Here is an 11,580-nt window from a genome sequence, read left to right on the forward strand (position 1 = left end):
GGCGGCTGGCAGCGGCGCGCGGGACCCCGGCTCCGCCCACTACTGCCCCCTGCCGGGCTGAGTCCGAACCCCTTCATTCCCATCAGCCTCCACCCCACGTCACCCCGGGGCAGGGCTGGCCCAGGGGCTGAGCATCTTCTGCCCTCAGTAGGCTCCAGAGTTAACAACCCGCTCTTCTTCACCAGTTTAGAGTGGGATATAAACTCACTCCTTGTCAGCCCCTTTCACCCCATCACCCAGAGGCAGGGCTGACAGAGGGGCTGAGCATTTTTTGCCCTCAGTAGGTTCCAGAGTTAACACCCCACTCTTCCCCACCACCTCAGAGCGGGATTTAAATACACAGAAAAGGCTCAAAAAAGACCATTTTGGCACTTTGTTGTATTTGTCACATCCATGAACCCCACACTGCCCCAGCTGCCCCATCAAGGCTGCCCCAGACGGAGGGGAGAGGGAAGCACCTCCCTCCTGCGCCCTGAAACTCTGTAATTAGACCAGATGGCTTTAATACCTGGCTTGATTGTTAATTAATTAATGACTCCCAGAGCAGTAGCTGGGCTGGGGGTGCCCAGCTTCCCTGGTGCACTGCTACATGTGTGCAAGCGTGTGCAAGCGTGTGCATGTGTATGTGCAAGTACATGCATGTGCATCCATTTGTTGCAAGCGTGTGCATGTGTGTGCAAGTGTGGGCACATGTGTACAAGTACATACAAGCATGCGCACAAGGACATGCAGGTACATGCGCTGGCATGTGAGCACATGAGTGTGCATGCATGTATTCACATGTCTGCAAGCACACACATGAGCAAGCATGTGCATGGGTGCCCATGTTTGCAAGCACCCATGTGAATGCGTGTGCACGGGTGCACATTTGCAAGCACATGTATGCATACATGCGCATGGGTGCACACGTTTGCGGGTGCCCATGTGCATATGCGTGCATGGAAGTGCATAGGTTTGCAAGCACACACATGCACGTGTCGTATGCATGTGCATGAGTACATGCACCTGGAAGTGCCACATGCATGTGTGTGCATGGCTGCATGTGTTTGCAAGTGCACACACACATGTATGTGCATGTGTGTATTTGTTTGCAAGCACATGCATGCATGTTCATGTGTTTACATGTGCACATACGCATGTATGTTCGTGTGTGTTTGCAAGCACACGTATACAAGTATGCTTGTGTGTGTTTGCAAGTGCATGTGCACATGTATGTTCGTGTGCACGTGCTCACAAGCGCATGTACACATGTATGTTCGTGTGTGTGTGTTTGCAAGCAACCATGTATGTGAGCGTGCGTGCTTGCAAGCACACATATGCCTGCAAGCATGTGCACATGGCTGTAAGGATGTGCACATGCACGCAAGCACATGCAATCACACACGTGTCCCAGTAAAAGCCAATGGACAGGGACAGCAGCCACGGTGGGCACCCACGGGTGGGTTTAGGAGGCATGGAGTGTAATCCTGCCGAAATGTGGGGGATCGGCAGTTGTTCTTTGCTGCTGCCTGGGTTTATTTTTACAGCCGTGTGCCCCGGGTGATTCACACACGCTGCCTCTTCTCTGCTCCCTGGCAAGTTGAATGCGACCAAAATAGATCTTCTGGAAGGAAGGGGCCTCGCGGGGAGGCCGTGGTGGGGAAAGCGGGGTGCTCCCGCCCGGCCAATGGGGATCCCGGCCTTGGCAAACGTAAAATCATCGCCAAGACAGTGCAGGCCCCTTGGGAAGTGGGACCCTGGGGTGATATTTAAGCCAGATCATCAAAACCAGGGGTTAGCAGAATGTGCTGGGTTGAGGGTCCCCCCCCGTGCCAGCTGCACCAGTACTGGAGCATCCCAGGGCCTGCAGCACCCAGGAAGGGGACAGGCAGGGTGAGGGCAGGGAGCTGGGATGGGGTGGAGAGCTCCTCGGCACAAACGGAGCAGCACATGGGGAGCAGAGCACTCTCCTTGGGACAGGAACATCCTCCCCAGGAGCAGAGCACCCTTTTCTTTGGGAGAACATCCTCGCCGTGAGCACAGCACCCTTCTTGGGGAGCAGAACATCTTCCCTTGTCCCAGTCTCACCCCCAGCAGCTCCATCCAGTAACAAAAGCACCCGGCAATGGTACCAATTTATGCTGAACTAGGGGGGTGGGGGGTAGCGGGGGGAAGAGAAAAAGAAAAAGCAACTTTTAAAATGAGGAAGTGAAAAAGTGAAAATAACCCCCTTCCTCTGGGCCTGCCACCCCCTCAGAGCCAAAAGCTCTGATCAGTGGGTGCGGGAAGAACCAGGCAGAAGTGGCCACACAGACATGGAGTCAGTATCAAGGTGGACCAGAAGATAAAAAGCTTCTGCTCCACAAATCCCTGAGGCATTTGTGCTGTAGAGCAATGCTTCTCAAAGCCAACCCCTAAAGATGTCATGGGGACACTGGGTGGCATCAGCAGGGACTCAATGCATCTTCCCCCAGGAAACGGGACATGGGAAGACAGCTCTTCCCCTCCCACCCTAAATAGGGAGGAAAAAATATCCCTTTTTCCCCCAAATCTGGCTCACCTTCCCTGCTCCAGGGTGGCTGGGCTTCACAATATTTTTTTTCCTCCTCTTTAAGATGTGTCACTTCAGAGGAGCAGCATTTGGGTATCCCTTCACAGGAGGGTAAAGAAATACAAGATTTCACAATTTCTGAATATTTTAAATTCAAATTTAATTCCATATTTTTTAAATTAAAAGTTCAATAGTAAAAACATTTCCAATCAAAACAGCAGATCTCACTTATTTAAGATCAAGACACACAGTACCACCAGCCAGGATTTCTCCCCATTCCAGCTGGAGATGGTTTCCAGCACCACAACCCCAACTGTTGAAGGACAAGAACCACAACCGTTCCAGCTCTGCAGGACATCACCACCACCAGTCACTTCTCCAAGGAAAACACCATCCAAACCTGGTCCCTCTGGATTTTGGAGACCTGGAGCTGAGCTCCCCACCTTGAGGACAACAGAGCAGGAGGAGGATGGATCAAGTTGGCCAAATCCTGAGCAGAAGTGACAGCTGATTGAAGAGCAGAGTAGTGATTCTGTAACATCCACACTCTGTTCTGCTCAGCGGGTTTGAGGTCTCCTTGGAGAGGCTCCAGGGTGTGGAGAAACCAGAGAAGGTGGCAGCAGACAGGGTTTAAGGGTTTCTTCTTCTCAGAAGCCAGAAGAGTTGGTGGCAGCAGAGATGGTGGCTTATAAACAAGGTGGGATGCTGCTCTAACATCCCAACACCAACACCTCTAGAGCAAGCCCTACCCATCTCCTGATTACAAAAACCCTTGCACAGTCTCCCAAGCCCCAGCTGAGCATGAAAAGGCACTTTTTACCTCTTGGGGGTTATTTATTTATAGATTTAAAGAAATAAAAATAGAAAAAGAGGCAAAGAGTGCATGCTAAGGCAAAAAAAAAAGTTCATTGCAACAAAGCAAGAGCAGAAGTTGAGGGAAAGGGTCCCTCTGCTGAGCCAGCAGCTTTTGAGAGAGAGAGGGATGTTCCTCCTGTGCACGCAGTGACCGAGGGCAGCAGGACTCTTCATTTAAAACCCACTGAATTCATTTTCACAGTATCCTACGTAGAGAGGCTGCGCCTGGACACCGCGCCTGGAAAGAGAGCAGAGAGATGGCATTAGGCAGAGCCCATGGTCAGGTTGGAGTGGTGACAGGAGCATGGGTTGGCTATCAGTGCCCTGTTTCAGGTGTGACAAGGAGGGAGCAGTTTTCATCCTGCACTTATAGACTCGGTTTTTTGCTCGTGTGACGGAGGACAGGGTCAGGGTGGGTTTCCTGGTGCTGGAGGAAGGGCAGCAATAGGTGATGGGTCCCCAATGCCTCAGCACGAAACCCTCCTCCACAGAGGCACCAGCCCACGCTGACAGCAGGGGCTCTCTTCCAGCACTGCGCAAAGCAGCTCTGCCCACGCGCGGGCAGGAGAAAAGCTCGGGATTTTCAACAAGGGTCATTTTCCACCAGGAAAAATCCACTTCACCTTCAAGTTACTAGTTATAGCTGCATCAGAGAGTAAACTGGAATAGTAACTCAGCTCTACTCCAACTTCGGAGATGCTGCCTTCCTTGATTTCCTAGTCCCCAATGATAAATTTGTACAGTTAAAAATCCTGCTGGAAAAAAAATACTCCAAAGAGGTTTTATTTTTTGAGAAATTAGTTAGAGGACATTGAGATTAACCTAGCCTAATAATCTACAGAAATCTATAAAAATGAGAAGGGCATGGACGTTCTCATGCCACCTCTTGGCCATGTTCTTTGAGAAAACAGAACATGCTTTGTTTTTCATTATTTTAGTCACCTTGCACTGTGACACTCAGATTTTGGCTTTCTGATTCAAATTTGAAATGTATCTGGATCAGAAGATCTGCAAGTCCAAAGTTCTTGTGAACTCCTTATTTTTGGCCAGCTACAATAATGTCTATAATAGAATTATCCTGCTTCCATTATAATCTCGTTTACATTTTCATGTATATTTAAAAATCTTGGCTGCTAAATACACTTTAGACAATGAGAAATTTTTTAATTTTTTCAACCTCTACTCATAATAAAGATATTCAAGTCTCTCAGCATACAAGAAGCTGACACGTTGCTAGATTTGCTACAGTTTCCCTCCCTGGGATCGAACCCCGGAGAGGGTGGCATGGGTGCTGAACCCACAAGCCAGCGTCCAGCTGGGAGGGAGGGAGGGTTACCGGAGAAGCTTGCAGCGGAAGTCGGCCAGCCGCACATAGGCATCTTGCAGGTCCCTCACGGTCACGTTACTCCACAGTCTCTCCGCTATGGCCCCAGCTCTTGGCCTTGAGGAATGAGGGACAGAAAGAGTCAGGTCAGGGGGGAGATGGAAAGCTTCTCACACAGAGCTCTGAGCTGCCAAACACTTCTGAGTGACGTCCTTCAGCACACAAAGGCAAGAGGCTTCAAGAGATCCACTCCTAGACACGTGTGGATCAGGAGTGAAGCAGGGTGACAGGACAAACACCAGCATTACTGGTTGCAGCAGCAGGTTGTTGCATGCTAAGAGTCTTACAAACCCTCATTTAAGCTTCAGCGAAGCTGCCACCAGCACAGAGGTGCTGCCAGGGGACAGGGACAAGCACCACGCGCAGAGGAAACCCACAGCGTTCGGCACACGTCCAAAGGGAACCGCCCCAAGTGACTCCAGCTGACTTCCCCACATCTTCTCTTACCAGAGCCTGGGGGTCAGGTTAGTGACATCCACGTATTCACCCCACATGCAGGCCTCTCCGCCAATCACCAGATCCTTCTGCTCAGGGCCACCTACCAGAGGACACAGTGTTCAGGTGAGGAGGTGCTGTAAATAACAGGGTGATTTATTGCCCTGCCTGCAGAGACACCTGTAACTGGCTCAGCTACAGAGGCGGTAACTCGCCCTTCTGGAAGCCCCCACTTCAAACCCTGGGCTGAGGGAGAGCAGAGTTGTTTTATGCCAGCAGCAAGGGAACAGGACATATCACAGGGATGACTGACAGTCACTCAAGCACCTTCACACCAGCAGCAAGAACAAATTAGTGAGACACACAGTCCTGGCGCTACCTCCAAGTGACAAGTCAGCTCTTGTACAGGAAGGGGTCACAAGGAACGCACCTTCAAACTCCAAGGGCTCCACCTGGTAGGCCGCCATCCAGTCCTGCCCGTAGGAGATGCGGTTGAGGTACCAGGGGGCAGAGAGCAGAGCCCGATAACCAGCCTTGGTGACATTTGCCATCTCCTCCATGTATGGTGTGGAGTGCTCCTTCCACACATGGACAACAGTGTCTGGCCTCACCTGAAGAGCACACGTGAACGCCATGCATGGGATCAGTGCGGCAAGAGGAGCATCATCTCCAGAGTGCCCTGACCCATCCACAGATCCAAACACCCCCAAAGGGAAACGGACACAGACATTGGCTTGACTGTTGAGCCTCTTCCCATCTGGTTTGCAGAAGCAACAGAGGGAGTGGCTGAGGGAACTGAGGTTGTTGAGCCTGAAGAAAAGGAGGCCGAGGGGAGACCTTCTCACTGTCTCCAACTCCCTGCAAGGAGGGTGTAGAGAGGTGGGGGTGGGTCTGTTCAACCAAGGAACAAGTGACAGGACAAGAGGCAATGGCCTCATGTTGCACCAAGGGCATTTGAGATTGTATCTGAAGAAGAATTCATTTCCTGAAAGGGTTCTCAGGCATTGGAAGGGGTTGCCCAGGGCAGTGGTGGAGTCCCCATCCCTGGAGAGATTGAAGAGTCGTGTAAACATAGTGCTGAGGGACATGGGTTAGTCGGGGACTTGTCAGTGTTGGGTTAATGATTGGACTCAATGATCTTAAAGGGCTTTTCCAGTCGAGGCAATTCTGGGATTCTGTAAGAGATAAGCCCCTTTGCAGATTTTCCTGAGCAGGGTTAAAACCTGCCTCTTGCTGGTAAATACACAAAAACCTGGAAGGAAAAGCCTGTCAACAGCAGTCTGGCAAAGCCATCATGAGAGCAGCTCACTGGCAGCACCATCTCAAGATCAATCCCAGTCCCATAACAGAGAATCCCCCACTAACCCCAGCATGGCACCCCCAGAGCACACCAGTGCATTGAGCTGTGTTCACCACAGCAGAGGGAACTGCGTGAGGCAAAGCAGGCAGCTCTCACCTTCACTCTGTTGTCAAACACCTCCTGCCACACAATATAACCTTTGCCAAGGGAAGAGACGATGTCCAGAAGCCTGGAGATTGAAAGAGTAGAGAGTTCTGGGTCATCCCAACTAACGCCCCTTTCTTTGCTGGTTGCGCACAGCCAAAGCAGCAGCATCAATATTTCCAACAGGCACAGCAGGACATAAGGTTCTTCTGAAGAAGGGAGAAAGCACGGGTGCTTACAGGGCTTCTTTCTCCTCAGCCCCAGGCTTTTTTGTGGACAATCTCCCAATAAAATGTGGCTAAGCTACTGCCTTTGGGGTCAGAGAGACAAGCTCAAATGGGCATGCTTCTGAAAAGGATATATGGTATCCCCAAGACAGCAGAAGACATTTGTGCTGGTCACACACTGCAGCTGCAAGATACAACAGTCCTTACCTCTGGATATAAAATGACTCTAATTTTTTGTAATCTTCACCAAAGCCCATCTCCTTCATGAAGGCACGAATTTTTGGATTGGATTTCCTGTGTACCAAAGAGAAGAGAATAAAAGCACTGCAAGCTGAGCTCTGGAGTAAGGCCAAGACATGGTCAAATCCTTCCCACATCAGCCTCAGGTATTCCAAAAGCTGTGGCTGTGCTGGCACCAGTGGCTTCCCACAGCCAGCGTCACTGTGAGCACAGAAACCCCATGAACCAACACACAGAGCTCAGGGGAGCAGGACACCAAATATCTGCAGATGATCATGGCCAAAAAGCGATGGGCTGGGACTGCAGACACAGATTCATCCCCCCAGTTCCCATCCAGATTGATCTCAGACTCACCAGCATGTGAAATCCACCTCATCACCACCAAGGTGAAGAAAGAAATCTGGGAACACAGTGCTGATCTCTTGAAAAAAACTGGTCACAAACTGGTAGGTGCTGTTAAGGATGGGGTTGATGGGTCCGTAGCTCCCAGAAGGATACTTGCCCAAATAGCAGGGAGTCAGGAGGCCCGGAGCACCTGGGTCATAACAAACAGAGGATGGTGAATAAGAGGCTAAATGAGGTCGTATCATCCTGTATAACCTCCTGGACCCTCCTCAGCATGGCCCTGGGCCTGCCAGGGGACAGAAAATCCGGGCATGGCACACAAGGCATAAACACAACAGCAGAAAAATGATCTCTGGCTCAGGAAGCCTGACCCGAGGGGGGGGATCTGCATTCTGCGCTCGTCTTGTGCTCCCCTCACGCACATCCACTGCTGCCCCAAACACGCACTCCCAGGTTAGATCAGATCTTGAGCCTTTTAGGCTGGAAACCCTTTTTCCCACCCCCACACCTACTCTGAGGACAGGACACAGACACACCAAATCCTTGCAGGTAGTTTCCACCCTTCCCAGGTTTCCCCTTGGTATCTCTCATTGTGGGACCCACTGCTTTTTTTTGGGAGATTCCTACAGGAAAGCACACACAGAGCTGCTGGGGAAAGATAATGCCAATGCCATTCCCAGCACCCTCTCCCAGCTCCACACACCCGCTGGAGATGGGGAAGCAGGGGCAGCCACAGTTTTGACTGTGACCACAGGCACACGGCATACTCCAGAGTGGCATTTGGAGGCAGGGGAAGGAGACAGCAAGACAAGACAACATTTTGTCTGGAGCTTTTCATACTTCCAGACGTGGAAGAGGAGGCACTTGCAGTCCTCGGAGCAGGGAGCACTGGGGCACAGCTGAGCAGAGCAACAAAGCTTGGTCAGCTGCACCACCAGTTAAACTCAAGATCTTTGCAATGACGTTGGTTTTGGCAGAGCAGATGTTCCCTCTCCAAAAAAAACATAAATAAATCACCCAGCTTGGACGTAAGAAGACATGGAAATGTTTTCCCTTTGGATTTTGGTCTAGAAATTGGACCACTGGGGTCCTGCTTCCCTCAGATGATGGTTTACTCTTCCTCATAGCCAGTCTCTGGGACATGGCTGCCCACACATGTTTTTTGAGATCCAGGTTGCAGATGCTCTTCTTCCTCGTGGTACAACTACAACTCTTCTCAGAGTAGCAGCAGGAGGGTCTACTCCTACCTGGACCCCAGGAGAGGGTGTGCCCAGGAGTGTCAAACTCGGCAATGACTCTGATGCCACGCAGCCGGGCATACTCAATCACTGTCTGCACGTCACTGGCTGTGTACACGTGGGTCATGGCATTGAAGGCTCCCTGGGGGAGGACAGGAAATCACAGCGCTTTGCTCAGGTGCCAAGGGAGGGATCTGCTCACCCTGAACTGGGTGCTACGTGGTGACTGGGGTGTGTTACCTGCTTGCTGAGCTCTGGGAAGGTCAAGCTCTCGTAAGGGAAAGATGGGTCATCCACAATGTGCCAGTGAAACACGTTGAACTTGTTGTAGGCCATGACATCCTGGGAAGGAATAGGAACAATGATGAACATGCCCCATCCCTTCTGAAAGGTCAGACAACTTGCCACAGAAAGGGACCCGGGTCCCTGTGCTCCAAAAGGACAAGGTAAGTAGAGTCCCCAAATGCTCCCCAGGATCCAAGAGGCATTCAGACACCTCTCTTTAAACACCTCAGCACCACAAAGAGCTGCAGAGGGCCAGCAGCGCTTCTGCTCACAGTAAATTCCCTGCTCTCCCTATAACTGAACCAATGGCGGAGACCTGGAAGTTTAATCCTGCTTGGGATGAACACAGAACCACCACCCACCTTCGTCTAACAAGGCGGGGAAGAAGCCAGTGTTCTCCCTTGCCTCAGAAAGAAAGTAAGCTGGGTTGTAGGAATCCAAGACAGCTCATGGTTTTCTTCCTTCTCTCACTTACAAAAACAACTGAGAAATCACTCAAGTGAGGCAGCTGTGAGTTACACCAGGAGCAAACACAGCCATGGGAACTGGGAAGGATCTACAGCACGGAAGCATTTTTCCATGATGCATATCTGTGGACTAAGAATTGAGGTCATGCTGCCATCCCGCCCCAGCCTGCTGCTTCAGCTAGGGACAAGTAAGCTGGGTTTTGTGGTTTGTTTTGGGTTTTGTTTTGGTTTTTGGGGTTCTTTTTTTAGAAAGTGTAGGTTTGACAAGCTCTTCCTTGATGAGATGTAGAAACAGTGGCCTATGCACTAGACTGTTTATAGGATCTTCAGAAAGGAGCAAAAACCCCAAAAGCCCTTCAGTGTACTCAGGGAACCCTCAGCTGTCACAGAGGAAGGGACACCTAACAAAACCACTTTGTCTCCCAGCACAGGCACCCTACCAGAGTTTCCAGGATGGCTTTCAGTGGCAGGTAGTGACGAGAGGTGTCCAGCAACAGTCCCCGGTGAGGAAAGCGGGGAAAGTCCACGATTTCTGTCTTGTTGATGTAGTACTGCATACAAAGAGCACAAAGAAATAGTGAGCAGGGCTTCAGGCAACACAGACATTAGCAGGAGAGAACCAGGGTCACCTTTCATGGAATCAAAAAATGGTTTGGGTTGGAAGGGACCTTAAAGATCATCCAGTTCCAACCCCCCTGCCATCAGCAGGGACACCTGCCACTAGACCAGGTTGCTCAAAGCCTCATCCAGCCTGGCCTGGAACACTTCCAGGGAGGAGCAGCCACAGCTTCTCTAGGCAACCTGGGCCAGTGTCTCACCACCCTCACAGTAAAGAATTTCTTCCTAATATCTAATCTAAACCTACCCTCTGCCAGTTTAAAGCCATTTCCCCTTGTTCTGTCATTAACTGCCGTTATAAAAAGTCCCTCCCCAGCCTTCCTGGAGCCCCTTCAGGTACTGGAAGGCCACTATAAGATCTCCCTGGAGCCTTCTCTTCTCCAGGCTGAACAGCCCCAACTCTCTCAGCCTGACCTCATAGGAGAGGTGCTCCAGCCCTCGGATCATCCTCGCGACCTCCTCTGGACTTGTTCTAACAGGTCCATGTCTTTCTTGTGTTGGGGGCTCCAGAACTGGACAGAGCACTCCAGGTGGGGCCTTACGAGAGCAGAGTACAGGGGGAGAATCCCCTCCCTTGACCTGCTGGCCACGCTGCTCTGGATGCAGCCCAGGACACGGTTATTGGCCTTCTGGGCTGCAAGCGCACGCTGCTGGCTCATGTTGAGCTTCTTTCTCCCCAGGGCCAGAAGAATGAAGAGAGGTAGCCAGACTGCTCAGCAGGCAAGCTAGCCAGAAAGAGCTGTGATGCTTTATCCGCTCAGGAGTCAGGGATCTGGCTAGATTCACAAATCCCTACTTGGCCCTCAGTGAGGCTGCACTGCTAGTATCCCCCTCATCCCGAGCATCCCAGCAATCCTCAGCCTGTCCCCATTAGGGAGAGCTGACTGGCCCCAGGAGATGAGGCCAGGACTCACCGTGCCATTCTCATCTCTCTCGACGAGCTGGCTGAAGGTCTCCAGGCCTGCAGGAAAACCACACACAGTCACTTTCTCAGCAGAGATTCCCCCAAAGGAACAGAACTCAATTAACAAATAAGTCTATGGAAAGAGAGAGGCACATCCCCACAGGCTTGAGGCAGGGAGAGCAGAAATGCCCCACAGAAAGCACACCTCACCTCTGAGAGCTCCCCAGACGGCATCCGCAGAGAGCAGCAAGGAGCCTTCTGAGACGGACAGCTTATCTGAAACACAGCATCAGAGCAGTCTGTGCTGGCATCAGCTCCCACACTCCATCACATGCTGCCATGGGCCACGACAACCCCAGCTACAGGGTTGCAGCAGCATCAGGTTGAGGTTTTGCTACAGGACTGCACCTTGGGATCCCAGAGAACCCATTTTAGGGTTTCTTTTTTTTTATTTTCAACCTCTCCTACTGCTTTATCAGCATCCTCAGGTAAATCGCTCCATCCCTACCCCAGTTTCTCAACAACACAGTGAGGATGCTGCCTCCCCAAAATGGGGGTAAGCGCTGCACAGTGCTATTTCTAGCTGATGGGGACAGAAACAGTGGCAT

The 11,580-nt window shown here is 51.3% G+C and overlaps 1 protein-coding gene across 1 annotated transcript in view; it reads right to left on the reverse strand.

Annotated features, from left to right (window-relative positions):
- Positions 1 to 3,265: 3,265 nt before the first annotated feature.
- LOC104520696 (beta-hexosaminidase subunit alpha) overlaps positions 3,266 to 11,580 on the reverse strand; it is an 8,451-nt gene continuing 136 nt past the window's right edge. Inside the window, exons 2-13 of the mRNA XM_010162463.2 lie at positions 11,183 to 11,248; positions 10,983 to 11,029; positions 9,891 to 10,001; positions 8,939 to 9,040; positions 8,708 to 8,840; positions 7,470 to 7,650; positions 7,083 to 7,169; positions 6,661 to 6,733; positions 5,635 to 5,815; positions 5,217 to 5,307; positions 4,722 to 4,826; positions 3,266 to 3,623 (exon numbers count right to left, since the gene is read on the reverse strand). Of these exons, the coding sequence (XP_010160765.1) occupies positions 3,560 to 3,623; positions 4,722 to 4,826; positions 5,217 to 5,307; positions 5,635 to 5,815; positions 6,661 to 6,733; positions 7,083 to 7,169; positions 7,470 to 7,650; positions 8,708 to 8,840; positions 8,939 to 9,034 (1,011 nt within the window). The 5' untranslated portion in view covers positions 9,035 to 9,040; positions 9,891 to 10,001; positions 10,983 to 11,029; positions 11,183 to 11,248 and the 3' untranslated portion in view covers positions 3,266 to 3,559. The remainder of the gene's footprint in view (positions 3,624 to 4,721; positions 4,827 to 5,216; positions 5,308 to 5,634; positions 5,816 to 6,660; positions 6,734 to 7,082; positions 7,170 to 7,469; positions 7,651 to 8,707; positions 8,841 to 8,938; positions 9,041 to 9,890; positions 10,002 to 10,982; positions 11,030 to 11,182; positions 11,249 to 11,580) is intronic.

The sequence above is a fragment of the Antrostomus carolinensis genome, unplaced genomic scaffold (assembly GCF_000700745.2).
Source record: "Antrostomus carolinensis isolate BGI_N321 unplaced genomic scaffold, ASM70074v2 scaffold49610, whole genome shotgun sequence".
Lineage (NCBI taxonomy): Eukaryota > Metazoa > Chordata > Aves > Caprimulgiformes > Caprimulgidae > Antrostomus > Antrostomus carolinensis.